Below are 23684 nucleotides of genomic sequence, written 5' to 3' on the forward strand. Positions count from 1 at the left end.
CAAACACATGCTCCAGAGGACATGGTAAGTAGTTAACAGAACATTAACCAGTAACCTCAAGTAAAACAGGTATGGATGATTTGGGGATTTTAGTTATAGTGAATGACAAAACTTCTTTGAGGGTTCAGTTTACAAACTGATTGCTGGCAAATGGGGATCAAATACACTGTAACTCCACTGGGTAGAAACTGCATATTTTGCTTGGGTTACAGGTGGACAAAGCTAAATCAGCCACCATCCACTACAAACCCAATGGCTCACACCATTACCTGAACTACACACGCTCGAAGTGAGAACTGCAGATGCTAGAGATCAGAGTCAAAAAGTGTGGTGCTAGAAAAACATAGCCGGTCAGGCAGCATCCGAGGAGCAGGAGAGTCGACATTTTGAGCATAGCCTGTTCATCAGGAATGTGAGGGGTTTGGGGGTAATGGGGCTGGGGGAAGGTAGCTGGGAATACGATAGATAGATGAAGGTGGAGGGTGATAGTGACAGGTTGGACGGGTAGGTGGGAAGGAAGTTCAACAAGTAGGTCAATTCAAGAAGGTCACTGGACTCAAAACATGAATTCTGCTTCTCCACATACACGCTGCCAAGACCTGCTGAGTTTTTCCAACAATTTCTGTTTTTAATCAGCTATTTCGTCTGTTTTTCCCAGGCTGCCACCAGTGAACGTGTGCATGAAGGTGACGAGAATGTAGAGCGAGGTAACTGGTCCTCGAAGACTGACTACTTGCTCTCAGTGATCGGTTCTGCTGTGGGTTTGGGCAATGTATGGAGATTCCCGTACCTGGCTTACAGAAATGGAGGAGGTATTGTCAGGAAATCCAAAATACAGGGGAGAGAAAAGTACAAAGACAACAATTAAATGGCGTGACAAATAACATTCAATGGACGAGAGGGCATTTTAATCTGCAGTCACCAACAGTTTATACCATCCACCCTTAGTCCACACTAGCACAGTGAACAACTTTCAATTATAAAAACAGTATGTCTGCAATTTAACAAAAACACACAATCACAAACAGGCAGTACAAAAATAACTGACCTTTTTGACAAGACGGAAGTGCTGCTGACTTCAGGACGTGCAAATTGTGACTGGTAGATTACTTCAGTATTTCAGGTGATATCAATTGTGACTTCCTTTGGAGACTGTGAAGAGCACAAAGGAGAACTGAGGACAGCATCTCAGAAAGGGCTTCAATTTGAAACATTTTTGCACCAGTGACCTTCTTAGGAACTTTAATTTATTTGTGCTCTTTTGTGTTTAACAACAGTTCAGTAAATTTGGGAGGATAGCTGAGAACCTACGTTGTGGATGAAAGTGCTGTTTCCTATTGCGATGATAGTGTTTATGCACTTAACACTGCTATTCAATTAATGATCTTCCATATGACTGCTGCTCATGTCAAATTATGCATCTCACAAAGAATCAGAGAATTCTGACAGTGCAGATAGAGGCCATTCGATCCATCATGTCTGCACTGTTTATTCCTGTATCCCTGCGTTTCCCGTGGCCTATCCACTCGGTCTGCAAATGTGGACCTTACAAAGAGGACGTAGTTTTCCTAGTCGATATGGGGGCAGCAAGGTCATCCTTAAATTTTAAGCCCAAGGGAGTGGGAACGAAAAAGTTAATTGGATTATGGCAACATAATGAGTCTTGTGGCAATCATTTCAGTGGTTATGGCCGATATTTGGGACGGAGTTTCTCCCATTACGTTGGCGGTTTCATTAACTTCTCAAGGGCAGCCGCCAGTTTCTGTATTTCTACCCCTGCCCTTGTAGCGCCGTAGTTTGGAATAGTGTCCACAACAGACGGTCTCCTTCAGAGACCTCTCGGGCCTTACGTCTTAGTCCCCCCTCCTTTCTCAGGTTGTGCTCATGTTTTTCTAAGCTGAGGTGAGAAACTATATAAGTGAGGTAACAGCAGCCACTCCAGCCTTTCTGACTTTGAGGCAGTGTTTCATCATTCCTATACATACGGTTACGTGAATGTATTTTTCCCCGGGAATAAATGGATAGGCCTTCAGGCCGCATACCCAATATGTTCCGTTTAATATAAGGGGAACAATCGTGGCAGTGGCTTGGCTGGTGTAGACACACGATGATTTTCCTAATTGGAAGGATGCGGCGTCATTCTGATTACAGAAACAGGTGGTATTTACTGCTCCTTTCGGTGGGGAAACTCTAAGGCCATCGATAGCACTCTGGGTTTTCGGGGCTGGTCTAGGGAACCATCCCGCAAAGTTATATTCACTCCTGTCAGATCTCCACTTTGTATCATTTGAGCCCGAGTCAAATTGTTGTACATCATATACTTCTCTTTTGGTGAGTGGTATTACCGAGGTGGGCATCCCAGATTTGCCCTGGTGTGGGACCTCTGCACAGGCCCAACAGTCGGCAAGTCCCTTTTGTTCAGCATAATTTTGGCATAGTGAAGTGAAGTGATTTTTCCCGCCTCCTTGAACAGTTAATACTATTAACGTTACAATACTATACCAGTACCCGCCCATCCCTGACCACCATCCTGTCTATCTGTCTTAAGCTTTTAGGCGCCAGGGAGAGATGAGTCCGTGCAGCCCTTACAATCAATAACAATATATATCATCAAACGTTAAAAAGAGTCTTTTGTCTCAGTTCATTTCTTCTTTCTCAGCTTAACTTTCAGAGAGTTGTCTGTAGGATGAGCGTGACACTCCATCGATGGGGCGTTCACAGGACCTTTAACGCAAGTGTGATGACGCCACCCTTTCTCAGCAGTCCGGATAGCTGTCTCAGTAGTCAGGAGTGTTAGGAATGGTCCCTCCCAGCTCGGGTAACATCCAATGCCCATCTGCTGTCTTTGCAGCTCCTAAATCTTTTAGTCCCTTTTCCTCCTTTGCAGTAAACAACGGGGCACCCTGAAGATCTTGAATTGTAGGTATTAGGGAGTATATCACTGCTCCTTGTGGATTCAGGGTCGCTTCTTTAGCTACCTCATCGGCCAGTCTATTTCTTCTTACTTCCGGTTCATTCCCCTTCTGATGTCCGTTTATATGATCTATCACTATTTCTCTCGGGAGTAACAGGGATTCCAGCACTTGTTTCATCAATTCCTCATGAGCTAGTTCTTTTCCTCTGCTATTTATCAGTCCTCTTTCTTGCCAAATTTTTCCGAAGGTATGTACCACTCCAAACGCATATTTGGAGTCTGTACATACCGTTTCCTTTTTTTTGTTTTCTAAGGTTCTGAGAGCTCTTTCTATGGCATAGAGTTCACAAGTTTGGCCTGACCAGCCGTTAGGCAGTCTTTCAGCCTCGATAATGCTTCCCTCTATCCCGTCTATTACAGCATATCCATCGTGTCTTTTACCCTTAATCATCCGGAAGGACCCACCGATAAACAACTGAGCTCCCGCATGCAACGGTATTTCTCTTAAGTCCATTCGCACATTAGTCTGATATTCAGTAATATCAAGGCAGTCATGTTCTGGATTGCCAAGGGTCATCCCCTCTCCCCGCCACAGAAATGCAGCTGGATTCAAGCAACTGTCTGTGACTAACACAAGGTCATTCTGCTCTATTAAGATTGTCTCATATTTCAAGATCCTAGAGTCTGTGAGCCATCGTCCTGCTTTCTGATTTAGTATGGTCCATACCTGATGTGGGGTGCTGACTCTTAAGGATCCCCCAAAAGTAAGTTTCCGACTCTCCTCTACCAATAAGGCTGTTGCTGCCAATGTCTGCACACACTCTGGCCAGTTATGTAGCTTTCCATTCTTTAATTAACAATGAATTAATGCAGTCATGTTTTAAATTAACCATGAATCAATATGACAGGTCACTGAGAATGTGTGAAGGAATCCTGCCAATTAATATTGATTCAGGCTAACACAATTGATTATAAATATTAATTATTAATTATATATATTATATAATTCTGGGTGGAAATGCAACAAGTGACTAAAACATTTTAACAACTGTAATCGTGCAGTTCTGTTTGTTTACCAGTCACTTGTGACTTCTCATTCTGTTTCTGTAATTGTTTTGCTCGAGCACATTCATTTTTAAGAACCTCAACAGATTCCATAGCACCATTTGCAGTTAATTTAATCCCCAATTTGGTGGCAATATCTCGTCATGAGTGCAAAACTAATTCTTCGTGCCTCTCATCACAAAACTGTTGCCATAATCCAATTAACTTTTTCATTCCCACTCCCTTGGGCTTAAAATTTAAGGATGACTTTGCTGCCCCCATATCGACTGGGAAAACTACGTCCTCTTTGTAATGTCCCACCTTTAAATTTATCAAGGGTTCCTGGTGGGTCCCCGGGGGAAGGAATCCCCTATTTATCATCAAGGTTCATAAACGGCACTGCCTTTACTTCCTTTTTCGGATCTGGACACTCTCTCTTAAAGTGACCTGTCTTTCCACAGTAATAACATCCCGCCTGTGGGGATTTCCACTTTGATCCTTGTTCCTGTTTACCAAACCCCTTAACATCTCCTCCCTGATCCTTTCTCCTCCCTTTATTTTCAACATGCTATCCGCACCATTCCGGTTTCCTTCTCCTTTTGGTTTGTCCTTTTCTTTATTACCTCATCAACCGTGGCTATCATTATTTTTGCCCTCTGTTTCTGCTTCTCATGTTACGTTGCCAGATCAATTGCTGAGCCGATTTAACCAACTTAACAGCTTTAGGGCCACCTCATGGCCATTCCTCATCACCCAATGTTTTGTTTAGACCTTGTTTTTTTTTAAAAAAAAGAAATATTGCAATATTTCTTGCTCCCTGTAATCTCAAACACAATTTATCAATTTATGCTTGTCTAACTTTAAAGCCTGTTCCTAACTATACATTTTGGAATCTTACTTGTAAAGATATATTTATATATTTATATATTATAAATTCATTTATTCAGTGTTTAATATTTAAAATGTAAAATGCATACAGTTCCCAACTTTGAAATCCACTATAATTACCTGGTTTTAGTCCCTTGATTTAAATCCAAAATTAGTTTTCTTAAGTAGTCCTGACCAGTCATTGCTCAATTACAATGCTATAGGTCGTGAAATAACCAGAGGTGCCTCAAAAAGGATTTGTCTATTCAAGTTTAAAAAAAAACTTCTAATGCATGAATAATGGTCGAATCCAAGGTCACCGATTTTAACCATAGGATTTTTTTTGATTTATTACAATCTAATGTTGAACTGAGACTTCAACTGACCTCCATAAATCGCTTTTATGTAAGAATAAAAGAGTAAGGCAGTCATGACCTGTAAAAAGAGCAAGAGTTAACATTTTATTTCATAATCTGTAAAATCCTTAACCTTAAAAGAAATCATGTTAAAATTTCCATAATAGAAATCAGATTCAAAACAGTTCTAGATCTCAAGCTCCAAGGAACAAAGCACACACATTCAATCACCAACAATCAAATGTGCATTCAAACCAAATCACAAAGGGTTAAACTTTCTGTTAGCTGTATAGCTTTTCTCTCTCTCTCTCTCTCACACACAGACACACACACAGACACCGTATCTCACAGACACTTTGAGCTTCCCACAACGACTCCTCTAGCTTTTGAATATTTTTCTGGATGTCTGGCTATAAGTTACGAAGTGTACCCTCAGTAGCCCTTCAGCTACTAGCCCTTCTGACACGAAGCATAATCTGATTCCTCCTGACTGTAAGGCTGTTTTTCATTGACATTTTACCATTTGTTTTTTATCCTTTCCTCGCGTCCGAGGATTGTACTTCCAATCTCTTAACATTTTTCCTAAAGGACTGTCCCTTGGGATGTGGTCCTCAGACGTCCCTCTGATGTCTCCTTCGACAATTAAACAACTATTCTCATTTCCCATTTTAATACTCGGCCATTTCTTTATGTAATTTAATTAACCTTACTGAGGTCCAATGTCACCTTCTTCCACACCCACTTCAGGGTCCTGACCTTTGCGTGGGGGATTTCCCCTCTTAACAACCGGTCTAAGGCTGGGTAGTCGAATCAGGTAGGCACCTTATTCATCAGATTAATCTAGCCAATTAAATACTTTATTTTATATGTTGCCAATTCCCTGTACTTCTCGTATGTCCCTGAACACCAAGGCAATACTTAATAGGTCCATTTTCTTTACCTTGATCTGCGCACAGAGTTAACTGGTCGTTTCAGCGCTCCCGTCCCGCGGCAATATCCGGATATATCCACCTGGCAGCAACTATCGCTGCCTACCCCGGCCGACCGGATACCCGGATACATCCACCTGGCAGCAACTACCGCTGCCTACCCTGGTCGCCCGGAACCCTTGTTTCCCAGATATATCCACCTGGCAGCAACTACCACTGCCAGTCACCCGGATATATCCACCTGGCAGCAACTACCGCTGCCTACCACGGTCGCACGGATACCTGGATACATCCACCTGGCAGCAAATACTGCTGCCGATCTCCCAGATATATCCACCTGGCACCAACTACCCCGGTCACCCGGAACCCCGGATATATCCAACTGGCAGCAAATACCGCTGCCTACCCCGGTCGCCCAGATAAATCTTTTAAGACCTTTCTTACCCGGGTCTTGTGCACACAAGAGTCACCCGACCGAATCCGCCGCGTCTGCCCGTCTTGTTTCCAGGGTCTCTCAGTCCGGATCACGTTCGCCCAAGCCGCCGTGGCAAAGAGGGAAACTAAAGACCACTGAAATCAGTGAGGTGCACCTTCTCCATTTTCCCAAAAATGCCGCGCGACCGGAGCTTGGGATCCCAGACGAGCCCCCAAATCTGTTAGAAACAAATTTAATAAAATTTAGACAAGACAACCAAAACTGGAATCAAGACAATTTATTCTATGATCTTGCAAGAAAGGGCATCAAATGCAGAAGCAAATGAGCAATGAACATTCAAACTAGTACACAGTTATACTTTTGAGCTGAGTGAGGTCACCTCTTCTGACTTCTACATTACCCAATCAACTTTATTCTCTAACTAACTTGCGATCCGCTCTTATTATTCCCCCCCCCCAAGTTGGCGACCCTTCCCTCTGTAAGTGCTGACATAAGGAAGATTTTGCTAAACTTGGATCTTGATGTTCCTTTCACTTTATCTGTTTGCTTATAACATCTTCCATTGTTCATAAGTACATTCCATCCCTGAATATACATTTTAACAATGTGTCTTTTCTTGCCTAGTTTATGTGTTTCAGCTATCTCAGTTATTTTGCTGAGATTAAATTATTTAAACTATCATGATGAAAGAAATTATTTACTAGAATAATTATGCACTAAAGTTAGTACCCAATTATACATTTCCCTAGTTCTTGCTGATTTAATCATTGTCTGCAGCTGCCCTTCACACTCCATTTATCAGCACTATACTTAAGCTTATTATCACTACTTTTTTTGCGAAAACAACACACTTCCCCATTTCTTTCAGGAGGAAACCAGAGCACCCAACGGGAACTCATGCAGACGTGGGGAGAAGCTGTAACCTCCCCACAGTGTGAACAGCCCGGATGTTGCCGCTCTCTAAACTGGGAATCCCAGTGTGAATAGTTGATAGGCAGAAGGATTTCAGCCGCTATCTCTGTAACTTTCCAATGGGGGTAGGATAGTAACGGCCAGATTTGACTATGGGAGAGCCATCACTGGGAGTAGTTGATGGACAGGATCGGGGTAGTTTATATAATGAGGAGTATGTTGATTGAGGGAGTGTATAAACCATCGCCCCCTTCCCATCGGTATTTACAGATGCACTCCAACAACACAAGCCGCACCACGTGACTGTCGTTCGTGGGCTCTCGCGTGCTCCCATTCGAACTCCTGACCGTTGGACACCAGCTGCTGTGCAGCGCGAACGCACGTCAGAACTACAACTCCCATGAGGCTTCGCAGACAACCAAGCTGCTGGACAGTTCTGCGCAAGCGCGGGATGTCCAACGACAGCATGCGTAATGTAGTCCAAACAGGGTAAAGTCCTGCGAGTGGTGTCAAAGGGTTCAGGTGCAGAGTCTGGACTAACTTGTTGAGGACTGAAAGGCGAAGGAAAATGGTGATTTTGACGTTATGTACAGGAGGGAGTAAGAATGAGGGAACAGATGGTGAGAGTGCCCGGTGGCAAAGACGGAGGTTGCTTACCGTTGTGAAGTAGCGATTGTACACATTGCTCAGAGCAAAGTCAACAAGATACAGGCTTGTGGGCAAATGGAAGAAAACTGGAGAGGGCAAACAGGACAGCACTTATATAGTTCATGGTAGGGCCCTGCAGAGTGCTGCCGAGCAAAGACAGAGGGATGCAGGTTCACAGTTCCTTCAAAGTAGAGTCGCAGGTAGACAGGATTGTGAAAGAGGCGTTTGGTACACTTACCCTCATTGGTCAGCACATTGAATATAAGAGTAGGGATGTACTTTAATGACTCTCCAAGACATTGGTCAGGCTACTTAGTGTAGTCTAATGATGATCATTGTTGATCATCAGGATAAACTCATCTGGACATTGGTGAGACCTCTTACGTAATGCTGTACTAAATCCAATTCTGGTCACCATTCTATCGGAAAGTCATTTGTTAAATTTGAGAGGATGCAGAAATGTCTGGGGACTGGAGGATTTGATCAATTGGGAGAGGCTGAATAGGCTGGACAAAGTTAACAATCACACAACACCACGTTATAGTCCAACAGGTTTATTTGGAAGCACTAGCTTTCGAAGTGCTGTTTCTTCATCAGGTGAGTGTGAAGCGGGACCATAAGTGGCAGAATTTACAACAAAAGATTACAATGATGCAATGGTACATTGAACAAACTTAGATTGAGTCTTTCATCTTTTAGAATGGGTTTGCAGTTTTCAGTTCTTTATTATGCAAATCCCAGAACTTCTTTTAAGTCACATTCTTCAAATAACGAGCTTTTATAACAAAAGGTGACATCTCAGCTCAGGTATTGCTTTAAAGGTGTGAGTTGGTCTGTATCCCAATCTTGGCTCAGACTGGTTCTATTTCCAAAATGAAATTTAAAAAAAATACACGGATTGACTGCCTGCAATGACTGCTTGCCAGTTCTGCATTTTTGAGCAAAATAGAATGTGTCTGCAAATATAATTCTGCAAATTCAAATTCAACCCAATAACTTATATGTGTGCGCATACAGGAGAGAGAGTGTGTGTGTGTGTTGTGCGCGTGTGTGTGAGTGCACATGAGAAGGGTGTGTGTTTGCGTGTGTGTAAACTTGGTAATGTGTGAGTGTGATGGGGTATAAGCCTGTGAGAAGTAGCGTGTGTGGGTATGAGTGTGGGGGGATGTATGCCTGTGTGTATGAGAGAGAGCTTGTGTATGAGAGGTGGTCTGTGTAAGTGTGAGTGTATATACGAGTGTGTGTGCGTGAGAGAGAGAATGTATAGTGCAGTGGGGTCACCTGTAGTGTGACATGAACCCAAGGTCCCTGTTGAGGTCATCCTCATGGGTACCGAACTTGGCTATGAGCCTCTGCTCAACCACTTTACATTGTTGCCTGTCCCGAAGTCCATCTTAGAGGATGGTCACCCGAAGGTCTGAGGCCGTATGTCCCTGACCACTGAAGTGTTCCCTGACTTGGAGGGAATGCCCCTGCCTGGTGATTGTTGTGCGGTGTCCATTCGTCCATTGTCGTAGTGTCGGCTTTACCTTGCCAATCTACCATGCCTTGGGGCATCCTTGCCTGCAACATTTAAGATAGACAATGTAGGCTGAGTTACATGAGTGCCTGACGTGTACATGGTGGGTGGTGTCCCCTTGTGTAATGGTGGTATCTGTGTCGACACTCTGGCAGTCAATGCAGGCAGTCAATCCATGTAATGTTTGAAAAAATTCCACTTTGGAAATAGAGCCAGTCTGACTCAAGACTGGTATACAGACCTTTTAAGGCATTGTCTGAACTGAGATGTCACCTTTTGTTATAAAACCTTAAGTCATCTGGAAAATGTGACTGAAAAGAAGTTCTGGGATTTACATATTAAAGAACCAAAACCAGCAAACCCATTTTAAAAGATGAAAAACTTAACAATCTAGGTTTGTTCAATATATCATCATTGTATCACTGTAATCTTTTGCTAGAAATTCTGTGTCTCTTGGTCCAGTTTCACAGCCATCTGATGAAGAAGCAGCACTGTGAAAGGTAGTGATTCCAAATAAACCTGTTGGACTATGACCTGGTGTTGTGTGACTTTTAACTTTGTCTACCCAGGTCCAACACCGGCTCCTCCAAATCATGAATAGGCTGGGGCATTTTTCCCTAGATTATAGGAGCTTGGGGTGACCTTAGAATGGTTTCTAAAATCATGAGGAGCATGGATAGGGTGTATATAGAACACTACATAGCATACTGTGGCACATTTGCATCCTTTTGGCTGTGCAGTACTCCCTACTGTGACAAGATGCCCACCTCCCTTCTCTACACTAACAAGCAATGCAACCCATGGAGGCTTGTGAGCTGAGAAAACAATATAAGCTACACAGGAGTAGTACCCTATCTGTCAGTACTGACGTCAGTGAGTATGCACTGAGAGAGCAATGTAAAGGAGACTGAGGCCATTTTCGAAGGATGGGGATGTCTATAACTAAAGGTCATAGGTTTAAAGGTAGTGGGGAAAAATTTAACAGGGAATCAAGGGGCAATGTTTTCACACACAGGATGGTGTGTGTATGGAATGAGCTGCCAGAGGAAGTGGTGGAGGCTGATACAATTACAACATTTGAAAGGCAACTTGTATATCAGATCCATGAAGAGGAAGGGTTTAGAGGGATATGGGCCTGCTGGTTAATGGGACTAGATCAGATTGGGATGTCTGGTCAGCATAGACAAGTTGGACTGCAGCATCTATTTCTAAACTGTATGACTCAATGACTCTACGCTAACCACCGAGCCATTGTACCACTTCAGTCTGAAGTCAGACCCTCAAATCGTGTAGACGTTTGAAGATACCATGCATGGCCATCTGTAGTTTCTTCTTGTGAGACTCAGCAGTTTGCACCAGTCAAGCTTTCGTCACTTGTGCAGGAATGTAACGTTAGGCTGGGAGGCAATATCTGAAAGCTAGGCAGTAAAGGCTTGCACAAGAGGGTGAAGAGTTCAGTGGTGTAAAGCATGCTTTTGAAAGTGTTTGGTTGGTGGTTTTTATTCATTGATTAATTTGGTGCAGGGACTTCCTGGTGGAAGAGTTTGAAATGAGTGTGATACTGGTGAATGATTGATGTGTGTTAAGGTGGGGAAATCTGTGTTCATTGAAGAATAGCCTCACAATCTCGCTGTATCCATGTAGATGAGGTCAATGTCACCTCGTCCCTATCTCCTCTTTCCAGTTTCTGTCCGTTTCTCTTTCCAAGACTGGAAATGGTATACAGAGGTAACATTCCTGAAGAAGGGCTTATGCCCAAAACGTTGATTCTCCTACTCCTTTGATGCTGCCTGACCTGCTTCACTTTTCCAGAAATACATTTTTAAGCTCTGATCTCCAGCATCTGCAGTCCTCACTTTCTCCCAGAGGTAACATTGTGGCTCTCCAAAGGCCTGGATGAAATGGAGAATGTGGTGTATCACCCCAAACTTGGAGAATCTCTCTGACAGTCCTGCAAAGATTACCCTCCTTACAGGTAGCCTTGTCTTATGGTGTCACACTGTTTTGCTACATTCACGATTCTTTTCCCTGGTCCATAAGCATGACAGAAACAGCTCTCTTGAGGGAAATTGAATCAATGTAAGAAGTATTATTGGGCAGCACTGGTTGTACTTTCACTCCAAGCTCCAACCCAATAATGAGGCCCTTCCCAACCTCTTGACTGTTGGATTGGCACATTTTCCTTCTGACAGTCAGTTTGAAGCTGCCAAATACAATTAGCGAAGGTAAATAAAAGCAAAATACTGCGCATGTTGGCAGTGTGAAACAAATAGAGAATGCTGGAGAAATCAGCTGGTGTGGCTGACCTAAGGTTTTAGGAGCAACACTGTTTTGTAGATCCCTGAATGTTGATTGTAACTTTTTTGTATTCAGATCCTGCGTACAATCTACAATCAGCAGCCACACTCTTCTGTCAACAACATTTCATTCCTGTGTTAATACGAAATGAACTATTAGTTGTGAAACCTGGTGACATTAATATTTTACTTACCCTTTTTCTATATTTTGCAGGTGCTTTCCTTATACCCTACATTCTGATGCTGGCAGTCACTGGGATGCCAATGTTTTTCTTAGAAACTTCCTTTGGGCAGTTTGCCAGCCTTGGACCAGATGCAGTGTGGAAAGCTGTGCCCATGTTACAGGGTTAGTGTTCACTGAACAATCTTGATTTGGCGAGAGTTTAAATGAGCAATTGTGTTTTCCTGAAGAAGGGCTCATGCCCGAAACGTCGATTCTCCTGCTCCTTAGATGCTGCCTGACCTGCTGCTCTTTTCCAGCAACACATTTTCAGCAATTGTGTTTTATACTCATGAATATACTTGCTATATTTCCTTCACCAGATGTTGGTGTCAGGTCCCCTTCAAAAGATATTGTTTGCAATCAAAACAGAGAGTGGAATATACCCTTTCACTGTTTCAAATTCATTTTCTGAAACGGTGGTAGCGACAGGAACTGATACAACATTTAAAAACTATATCGATGATCACTTGAAACACCAAAGAATAGAAGGCTAAGTGCTGGGAAATGGGATTAGAGTAGATCAGTTCTTGATAACTGGTACAGATACAATAGGTTGAAGAGCATCTTCCTATGCTGTAATACTGTATGACTTGATGTCTTTCATTGAATTAGACCGAGTGGAACTGCTAAAGAGATCAGATTGTTGACTCCTGAATTTGACAGAACCTATTTATAAACATGATATTATGGGTGATACTGCTGGCATCTGCAATAACCTCTGAAACTTGAGTGAGTGAATTAGTGAAGACACTTTCCAGTATAATTATCTTGAGATTTTAATGGATCAGGGAAACCCCTTTGTTATCCAAACTGGTGAAAGACCTTTGTTTGCTGCTCCACGTTCATAATGTAAGAATGTTTGTGTACTATTTTCAAACAGATAGCCTTGCAATGAGATTTAAGTACAAGAACAGTTTCCTGCAATAATTCCATGCCCCTTGATATATTGACATCAATCAGTTTCAGCCTTAGGCAAGCTCAACTATTGTGTTTACGTTGTCATTTGGGGCAAAGATTTCTAAATATTCACCGCCCCTATTTCGATTGATTGATTGATGAAATTCCAAAACATCACAATCCAAAATGACCCACCTTTTATTCTAATATCAGAAAACTCCTTCCTGCATCTACCATGGCAGTCTCTGCAAGAACTTTTTATGATGGCATTAGATCACCTTTCATGCTTCTAAACCACACCTGCAAATTTGGAAATATGATATTTAACCCTGACTGAAGAAGAATCATTGAATTCAAAATGTTAACTCTTTCATTTTGCATGGATTCTGTCAGGTCTGCTGAGTTTCTAGAGTGTCCTGTCTGTTTGTTTCAGATTCCCAGCATCTGCAGTATTTTGTTTTACTTCAAATCATTCCAATAGATTATGAATAGCTGGGGCCTAAACACTGACCCCTGTGGAACCACACTAGTTGAAGCTTACCAATTTAAAATTGAATCAGTTGTTCTTACACTCTTTCATGTCCATTAATCAGTTCTCAATCCATTCTAATATATCCCTCCCCCAACTCCCATGAGCTCTAATGTTTTACACGACCCTGCAGTGTGGAACCTTTTTGAAAACATTCTGAAAACCTAAACCAACAATATCAACTTGTTCTTTCTTAATATATTATTTAGATCCTTAAATTTCCACACATTTGTCACAAATGATTTTCCTTTCCTACATCCATTGGACTCTTCCAAATCCAATCATTATTTTTGAAGTGGGCTGAAATTGTGTCTGTTTCTAATGGATTCACATTTGCTTTTGCTACTCTTTTCCTTTTTACACGTATATAAGAACTTTTACAGTCTGCTTTTATGTTTCTCACTCGTTTAGTTTCATTATCTTGGTCTCTGGATTAACACTTCAGCAGCAATATCACCGGGCTTTACAGGATGTACATGTATTTGGAAAGGCAAGGACTGATTAGGGATAGTCAACATGGCTTTATGTGTGAGAAATCTTGTCTTACAAACTTGATTGAGTTTTTGGAGAAGTAACAAAGAGAATTGATGAGGGCAGAGTGCTAGATGTGATCTATATGGACTTCAGTAAGGCGTTCGACAAGGTTCACCATGGGAGACTGATTAGCAAGGATAAATCTCATGGAATACAGGGAAAACTAACCATTTGGATACAGAACTGGCTCAAAGGTAGAAGACAGAAGGTGGTGGTGGAGGGTTGTTTTTCAGACTGGAGGCCTGTGACTAGTGGAGTGCCATAAGGATCGGTGCTGGATCCTCTACTTTTTGTCATTTACATAAATGATTTGGATGCGAGCATAAGAGATATAGTTAGTAAGTTTGCAGATGACACCAAAATTGGAGGTGTAGTGGACAGCAAAGATGGATACCTCAGATTACAACAGGATCTTGACCAAATTGGCCAATGGGCCGAGAAGTGGCGGATGGAGTTTAATTCAGATAAATGCGAGGTGCTGCATTTTGGGAAAGCAAATCTTAGCAAATTTATACATTTAATGGTAAGTTCCTAGGGAGTGTTGCTGAACAAAGAAACCTTGGAGTGCAGGTTCATAACTCCTTGAAAGTGGAGTCGCAAGTAGATAGGATAGTGAAGTTTGGCATGCTTTCTTTTATTGGTCAGAGTATTAAGAACAGGAGTTGGGAAGTCATGTTGCGGCTGTACAGGACATTGGTTAGGCCACTGTTGGAATATTGCATGCAATTCTGGTCTCCTTCCTATCGGAAAGATGTTGTGAAAGTTGAAAGGGTTCAGAAAAGATTTACAAGGATGTTGCCAGGGTTGGAGGATTTGAGCTATAGGGAGAGGCTGAACAGGCTGGGACTGTTTTCCCTGGAGCGTTGAAAGCTGAGGGGCGACCTTATAGAGGTTTACAAAATCATCAGGGGCATGATAGGATAAATAGGCAAAGTCTTTTCCCTGGGTTCGGGGAGTCCAGAATTAGAGGGCATAGGTTTAGGGTGAGAGGGGAAAGATATATAAAAGAGACCTAAGGTAAGGGCAACTTTTTCACAAGGGTGATACATGTATGGAATGAGCTGCCAGAGGGAGTGGTGGAGGCTGGTACAATTGCAACATTTAAGAGGCATTTGGATGGGTATATGAATAAGAAGGGTTTGGAGGGATATGGGCCAGGTGCTGACAGGTGGGACTAGATTGGGTTGGGATATCTGGGACCGAAGGGTCTGTTTCCATGCTGTACATCTCAATGTCTCTGTGTGCAGTCCTCACTTTTGCATAGTTGATTTTAACCTTACTGCGAATCATCTTGCAAGGATGCCTACCTTGAAGAAGTTCCCCTCCTCTCTTGACAAGAATCTCAGTGAGTCTCTCTCTCACTGCAACCCCCAGGTACTCTTTGCTGCCTTCTCCCCAGCCCCACCCCCCTCTCATTTATCTCTCCACCCTGCAGTCTCCCTGCCTTCAGTCCTGATGAAGGGCTTTTGCCCAAAACGTCGATTTTCCTGCTCCAAAGTTGACTTGTCTACCGGCTAATTCTATGTGAAGGAATGAAGCGCCCTTGTTCAAGAAGGGATGTTAAGAAAAGCCTGGGAACTATACACCAGTAAGCCTAATATGTGTGGTAGGTAAGTTGCTAGAGAACATTCTAAGGGATAAGGTGTACATGCATTTGGAAAGACCGGGTTTGTTTAGGAATAGTCAGCATGGCATTGTCAGATCATGCATCACAAATTTGTTAGCACTCTTTGATGAAGTGACCAGGAAGGTTGATGAGGGCAGGGCGGTAGACATAGTCGATATGGACTTCAGTAAGGCCTTTGATAAGCTTCCACATGATAGGCTGCTCTGGAAGGTTAGATTGCATGTAATCCGGTGGGAGTTCGCAAATTGGATACACAATTGGTTTGTTGGTAGGAAGCAGGGGGTAATAGTGGGAGTATGCCTGTCGGACTGGAGGCCTATGACTAGTGCAGTGCTTCAGAGGTTGGTGCTGTTTGTTATCTATATCAATGATTTGGACGAGAATGTACAAAGCTTGATTAGTAACTTTGCCCATGACACTAAAATAGGTGGTATAATGGACAGTGAGGAATGTTATCATAAATTTCAGCAGGACTTTGATCAGCTGGACAAGTGGGGGCAAGAAATGGCAGGTGGAGTTTAATATAGATAAATGAGGTCATGCATTTTGGAAAGTCAAATTAAAGTAGGAGTTTCATGGTGAATGCTAAGTCCGTAAGGAGTGTAGTGGAACAGAGGGATCTTGGAGTTCAGGGGTTCACAGTTCACGGAAAGTGGAGTCACAGGTAGATAGGGCAGTGAAAAAAGCTTTTGGCACACTGGCCTTCATCAGTCAGGGCATTGAGTATAGAAATTGGGAAGTTATATTGTAGATATGCAGGGCATTGGTGAAGCCATGCTTGGAGCTTTGTGTTCAGTCTTGGTCACCTTGTTCTTGGAAAGATGTTATTAAACTGGAAAGAATGCTGTAGAAATTTACAAGGATGTTGCTTGGACTCAATGGTCTGAGTTATAGGGAGAGGTTGGACAAGCTAGGACTTTTTCTTTAGAGTGTAGGAGACTGAGGGAAGATCTTATAGAGGTGTATAAGATGGTGGGAGACCTCGATAGGGTGAATGCACTCAGTCTTTTCCCCAGGGTTGGGGAATCGAGGACCAAAGTGCATCAGTTTAAGGTTAGAGGGGAAAGAATAAAAGGGAATAAAACTGGAGCGACTTTTTTATACAGAGGGTGGTATGCATACGGAATGGTCTGCCAGTGGAAGTGGATATATTAACAATACTTAAAAGGTATTTGGACAAATACATGGATAGGAAAGGATGAGAAGGATATGGGCCAAGTGCTTGGTAAATGGGGTCAAATCGATGTATTTGCTGATGGAGTTTCGGTTTGAATGCCAGGCCTCTCGGAATTCCCATGGATGCCTTTGTTTAGCCTGTCCCAGGATGGATGCATTGTCCCGGTTGAACTGGTGTCCCTTTTCATCTGTTTGTAAGGATACTAGTGATAGTTGGTCATGTCTTTTGATGGCTACTTGGTGCTCGTGTATCCTGTGACTAGTTTCCTGCCCACATCTGTCTGATGTAGTGTTTGTTGCAGTGAAAGCAGGGCATTTTGTAGATGGTCATTTTGGTCAGCATGGAGCAGTTTGGGCCAAAGGTCCTGTCTCTGTGCTGTAGGGCTCTATGCCTCAATGACTCTAATTAATTTCAAAGCAGTTTCAAATCTAATCTCATGCTTCTTGTTCAATTTCAAGGTGCGGGCATAAATTTCATTGTATTTGCAGCATTTGACTGCATTTCATATACCTGCATCCTCGCCTACAGTCTGTACTATCTGTTTGCATCCTTCCAATCACCATTGCCGTGGGCAGAGTGCTTCAGTTGGTGGGGAGCAGATGAAACATGCAGCAGGACTCCCAAAGGTACAGTGCTCAATTCTGTTGGGGCAAGTAAAGACACTGATTGCTCATTCTATCAATCTGAATGAGTGAGAGAAATGGACAATAGTTTTGTGGCCATACAGCAGAACATCTTGCATAGATGTCAATAGCAAGGATACTATGAATGAGTCACTGGACTTCCAAGGATAATCAATGATAACTTCTTTTTTGAATACAGGATCAGCGTTAATGAAAATAATAATTTCTGTTACAGGGAATTTAGTACACTTTGCACTATAAATATACATTATATCAGAACAGGCAATTGTAAATTGTCTGAATTCTGAACTGAATTTCAACTTTTCCATTAACTTCATTATGTTAAAATTGCTGACTAATAATGTTCTGACAGCAGTCTTCAGGCAGAGAATTGTATTACACAACTTGTCTGTGCCCAGTTGCATTGAGATGCAAGCCTCTTGCTGCCTGCTCATCAATATGGTTGCCAGGATCACATGGGCTTTATGACGCAGGAATAGATCATTTGCCAATTGAAATTCTGCAATTCAGCAGGGGAGAGTGAGAGCTGTACAAGAGATGTATAAGTGTTGTTGGTCTGATATTTGTTCCCCTCATATGAAGACGGCATTTTTTGCTCTTGAATACAAGGCTGGCCTGCTCCTTCTGATGGACACTGCTCTGTGATGGCACTGTCCAGCTATGATAGTCACGGGCAACACATGATTGGCTGGCTATGCCCTATTGGAGTCAAAACGTATGGGGTTGGAAAAGCCAAATTCCCTTCATTTGGAGTGGGGCTTATGTCCGAAACATTGACTCTCATGCTCCTCGGATGCTGCCTAACCTGTTGTGCTTTTCCAGCACCACACATTTTGACTCTGACTCTCCAGCATCTGTAGTCCTCATTTTCTTCCATGCCCTGTTGGGTCAGTGGAAGAACAAAGATTCTGCATACACCATTTAACGATTAGTTCCTGAGGCATTTTCTAATCTAGGTAGCAAAGCTGCAGAATACCAGCAGAGTCAAGTCTTACCAGAATCTATCCCCAACCTCTCTCCCCGCCTCACGTTCTCTGTTTCACTTCTCTGCATCCGATAGGCACATTTTTATTTCATCTAATTGCTTCAGATTTATATCCCCACAGAAACATTTAAAATCTATTTTCATGTCTGTCTTGCTAGCTGACTCTCATTTTCAGTTATTTTTCCTTATCCTTTACTGAAGTCGACAATACCCCAAACTCAGCTCACTACCTTTTTAGGGCAACATTATAAGATTTTAACTTGCATTGAATGTTGTCTTTATATGTCTTTTTCACCACAGTTGGACTAAATTTTCTGTGCAGTGTTTTTGCCTTAAAGGAATTTATATTCAGTGCAGATTTTGCATTAATTTATATTCATCACAGGTTGTCCTGAAATTCTGGTCCTGCTTGCTTACCATCTTAACTTTTAATTGAGCTTCCCAGTCTATCGTAGTCTACCTGTCCGCTATTTAGATACAAGGCCCGAGATTTGACATCACTGAGTGTGAAAGCATTTCGTTGTTCAACTACTTCATATGACAGTCAGTCAGTCAGTCTTCCTGAGAGACTTTTTTTTACTATCAGGGTGTTAATTAGCCCTTTCTCATACAGAATACTTGATCCAAACTTGCCTCCTAGTTGATTCTTGGACATACTGAATAGATTCCCTACAGCGTGGAAACAGGCCCTTTGGCCCAACAGGCCCACACCAACCCTCTGAAGAGTATCCCACCCAGACTCATACCCATCCAAATGCCTCTTAAATGTTGTAATTGTACCAACCTCCACCACACTCTCTGGTAGTTCATTCCATACATGTACCACCCTCTGCGTGAAAAAGTTGCCCCTTCGGTCTCTTATATCTTTCCCCTCTCACCCTAAACCTATATCCTGTAGTTCTGGACTGTCCAACCCCAGGAGAAAAACTTTGTCTATTTATCGTATCCATGCCCCTCATAATTTTGTAAACCTCTATAAGGTTGCCCCTCAGCCTGTGATGCTCCAGGGAAAACAGTCCCAGCCTGTTCAGCCTCTCCCTGTAGCTCAAATCCTCCAACACTGGCAACATCCTTGTAAATCTTTGCTGAAACCTTTCAAGTTTCACAACATCTTTCCGATAGGAAGGAGACCAGAATTGCACGCAATATTCCAACAGTGGCCTAACCAATGTCCTGTACAGCCGCAACATGACTTCCCAACTCCATGCATCCTCGGATGCTGCCTGGCCTGCTGTGTTTTTCCAGCACCACATTTTTTAACTCTGGTACTCCAGCATCTGCAGTCCTCACTTTCTCCTCCCAACTCCTGAACTCAATACTCTGACCAATAAAGGAAAGCATAGCAAATGCCTTCTTCACTAACCAATTTACCTGCGACTCCACTTTCAAATAGCTATGAACCTGCACTCCAAGGTCTCTTTGTTCAGCAACACTCCCTAGCACCCTACCATTAAGTGTAGAAGTCCTGCTAAGATTTGCTTTCCCAAAATGCAGCACCTCGCATTTATCTGAATTAAAGTCCACCTGCAGCTTCTCAGCCCATTGGCCCATCTGGTCCAGATCCTGTTGTAATCTGAGGTAACCCTCTTTGCTGTCCACTACACTTCCAATTTTGGTGTCTTCTGCAAACTTACTAACTGTACCTCTGTAATCTGGACATTTTGCATGATGTCACCATCTATTTCCCTAAGGTCTATGTCTTCCATATCCTTTACCACAGTAAATACTGATGCAAAATATTCATTTAGTATCTCCCCCATTTTCTGTGGCTCCACACAAAGTCCGCCTTGCTGATATTTGAGGGGCCCTATTTTCTCCTTAGTTACCCTCTTGTCCACAATATATTTGTAAAAACCCTTTGGTTTCTCCTTAATTCTATTTGCCAAAGCTATCTCATGTCCCCGTTTTGCCCTCCTGATTTCCCTCTTAAGTATACTCCTTCTTCTTCCTTTATACTTTCCTAAGGATTCACTTGATCTATCCTGTCTACACCTGACATATGCTTCCTTCTTTTTCTTAACCAAACCCTCAATTTCTTTAGTCATCCAGCATTCCCTATACCTACCAGCCTTCCCTTTCACCCTGACAGGAATATACTTTCTCTGGATTCTTGTTATCTCGTTTCTGAAGGCTTCCCATTTTCCAGCCATCCCTTTACCTGCGAACATCTGCCTCCAATCAGCTTTTGAAAGTTCTTGCCTAATACCGTCAAAATTGGCCTTTCTCCAATTTAGAACTTCAACTTTTAGATCTGGTCTATCCTTTTCCATCACTATTTTAAAACAATTAGAATTATGGTTGCTGGCCCCAAAGTGCTCCCCCACTGACACCTCAGTCACCTGCACTGCCCTGAACTGGTGCTTTTATCAAAAACTTCTTCCTACTTCTTTCGGACACCACATTTGTCACTAATGCCCTGTCTTTTCCAATCTTTTCCAAATACAAACATTTCAGTTTCATTCAAAACACTGCTGCATCTCAATGTCTTGGCACTTCCTTTAGTACCTTTGTATTTTCTGAATCTCCTATTCTGTCCTGCTGCCATCGTCCAACACAACTCGTGTCTGGTTCATGTTCTATCCTGTGAATCAGAAAGTAGAAGAAGAAAAGAGGTTTACCAAACAGGGAGAAGAAATAGATGAAAATTTGTAAAACTGTAATTGCTGTTTATGGAATCATGTGATACCGATGAGATTTATGCTGTCTGCTCAGTGGTCTGATTATTTTTCTCGATTGTCATTATCCCAGAGTTTTGTTCTTACTATGGTATTGATGCAATTATGAGTTATAGAGTCATACAGCATGAAAACAGACCCTTCGGTCCGACAGTCCGTACCAACAACGTTCCCAAACTAATATGCTTCCGCTTGCCTATGTTTGGCCGAGATCCCTCCAAACCTTTCCTATTCATGTACTTACCCAACTGTCTTTTAAATGTTGTAACTGACCTGCATGCACCACTTCCTCTGGCAGTTCATTCATCCGTGATTGCCCCTTATTTTGAAATCTTTCTCCTTACATTAAAACTATGCGCCCTAGTTTTGGACTCACCCATCCTAGGAAAAGACCTCTCCTGATAAATGTTTTCTGAACTAATGATATTGGTAACATTATTTGTTATTAGGTTGTATATAAATTTGATTTATACTCCTTGATCTAAGTTATCCTAAATGCTTCTTGTATTTGAATACATGCTTTTAGCAAGCACCTCTTCCTACTTTTTTCTGGCACCACATTAGTCACTAATGCCCTTTCATTTCCTGTTCTTTCCAAATGCACACATTTCATTTCATTCCAAAACACTGCTCTATGTCAAAGCCTTGCATTTCTGTTGCTGCTTTTGATTTTTCTGAAACCTTCCACCTCCAAGTCAGTCCGTCTGCTCTCATTGTCCAATCAGAGTGTCTGGTTCAAGTTCTATCTCAAGAACCAGACAGTAGAGGAAACAAGATTTATCAAATAGAGGAAGAAACAGAATGAAAATGGCAAAACTGTAGTTGCTGTTCATGGGATGATGTGATGCCAATGAGGTTTGTGCACACTGATCATGTGTGCTCAGAGCTTCATTCAATAATCTCTCTTTCTGTGTAAGTTCTTCAGCACTGAGTCCTCATTGGAAATACATTGAAGTCCTGTGATATACTCTTGTCCATGTTCTTGTCAATTCTGAGATCTTCTGTGATAGATCAACAGTTATTGAAGTCATGCTTAATAACTGAATGCAATATTACCGGTGACAAGCAGTTCAAAATCCATGAAATCGACCATTACAAACAGAGTGATCCCCTGAGCTGGGCTGCTGTGTGAGTGGAGCGTTCAGACTATACCTCTGTGTTCTGATCTGTCTGTAACCTTGCCCATGCAAAGAGATTAGACTGATTCAGACAGAGTGGACCAATGACCCTGATTATACCACTAGAAATTGAACAAAAAACTGGAAATAAAATGTTGACATCACTGAAAGTGACTGAGAAGCTATTGGATTATTGACAATAGAATTCCAGGAACAGCAATTACTGTTTTATATGCTGTTGCATTGTTTTGGAACTTTGGGAAAAAAAAGTCAAAACAACAACAGATTTAAAAGGGAGAAGAACAGACAAAGGAAGCACATGGTGAGGTCAGTGCAGGAGAGAGAGAGAGAGAGAGAGAGAAAGAAACTGACAGAGCAGTGAACCTGCACAGTTACTGCCTTTGCTGTTTGAATTCATGTATCGCTGGGAAAATTAGCAAACCGTGAAATTCACAACTGATCTTGGAGGAACTATTTGGGCAAAGTTCATAGCTCAGAAGCAGATAAGTGTATTGTTTTTAAGTGTGACCTACAGAAAGTCTGCATTAGTAAGTCAAGTTGGTTCTTTCTTGATCATATGTTTTTTGAGATATGTCTCTTGATTAAACTTAAAATATAACCCATAACTATTAATTTAACATATGACAGCGTTTTGTAGAGGAATAAGACGGTGTTATTTTCTGGGTCTGTAGATTGTGAAGGAGCAAAAATGGCCTTTGGTAGAGTGATATGCGCTTCTTGTCAGATGTGGGAGTTTAAAGAGAGTTTAAGGGTTACTACTGATTATATCTGCAATAAATGCTGTTTGTTGCAAATCTTATCAGATCGAATGGATCGGTTGAAGAGACAGAAGCAATGAGGAACTTGCAACAGCAGCAGTACGTAATGGATGGCAGTCATAGGAAGCGGAGAAAGTCTCTGGTACAGTCACACAGATGGGTTAACTCCACAAAAGGCAAGCGAGCTAGGCAGCTAGTGCAGGAGCCTTCTGTGGCTATACCCATTTAAAACAAGTATGCTGTTTTGGAAAATGTAGGGGGTGATGGATTCTCAGGGGAGTGTAGCACGAACAGCCAAGTTTCTGGTATTGAGACTGGCTCTAATGCAATGAGGAGTACATCAGCTTCCGAGAGATCAATTGTGTTAGGGGACTCTCTCGTCCGAGGTACAGACACACGTTTCTGTGGCCAGCAGCGAAAAATCAGAATGGTGTGTTGCTTCCCTGGTGCCAGGATCAAGGATGTCTCAGAGAGAGTGCAGAATGTTCTCAAGGGGGAGAGGGGCCAGCAAGAGGTCATTGTCCACATTGGAAACAATGATCTAGGAGGGGGAGAGATTGAGATTCTGAAGGAA

The 23684-nt window shown here is 42.3% G+C and overlaps 1 protein-coding gene across 3 annotated transcripts in view; it reads left to right on the forward strand.

Annotated features, from left to right (window-relative positions):
- The window catches only part of LOC122557096 (sodium- and chloride-dependent neutral and basic amino acid transporter B(0+)-like), a 120303-nt gene that overhangs the window by 43881 nt on the left and 52738 nt on the right, over positions 1-23684 (forward strand). For all 3 annotated transcript variants that reach the window (XR_015758696.1, XM_087992229.1, XM_087992228.1), the window contains 3 exons: positions 659-812; positions 12137-12268; positions 17368-17535. Coding sequence is in view for 2 of the 3 variants with exons in the window: in XM_087992229.1 (XP_087848355.1) it covers positions 659-812; positions 12137-12268; positions 17368-17535 (454 nt within the window). In the remaining variant the exon portion in view is untranslated. The remainder of the gene's footprint in view (positions 1-658; positions 813-12136; positions 12269-17367; positions 17536-23684) is intronic.

Source organism: Chiloscyllium plagiosum, unplaced genomic scaffold, assembly GCF_037043375.1.
Source record: "Chiloscyllium plagiosum isolate Xiang-an unplaced genomic scaffold, Cpla_swu_hap1 HiC_scaffold_11, whole genome shotgun sequence".
Classification (NCBI taxonomy): domain Eukaryota; kingdom Metazoa; phylum Chordata; class Chondrichthyes; order Orectolobiformes; family Hemiscylliidae; genus Chiloscyllium; species Chiloscyllium plagiosum.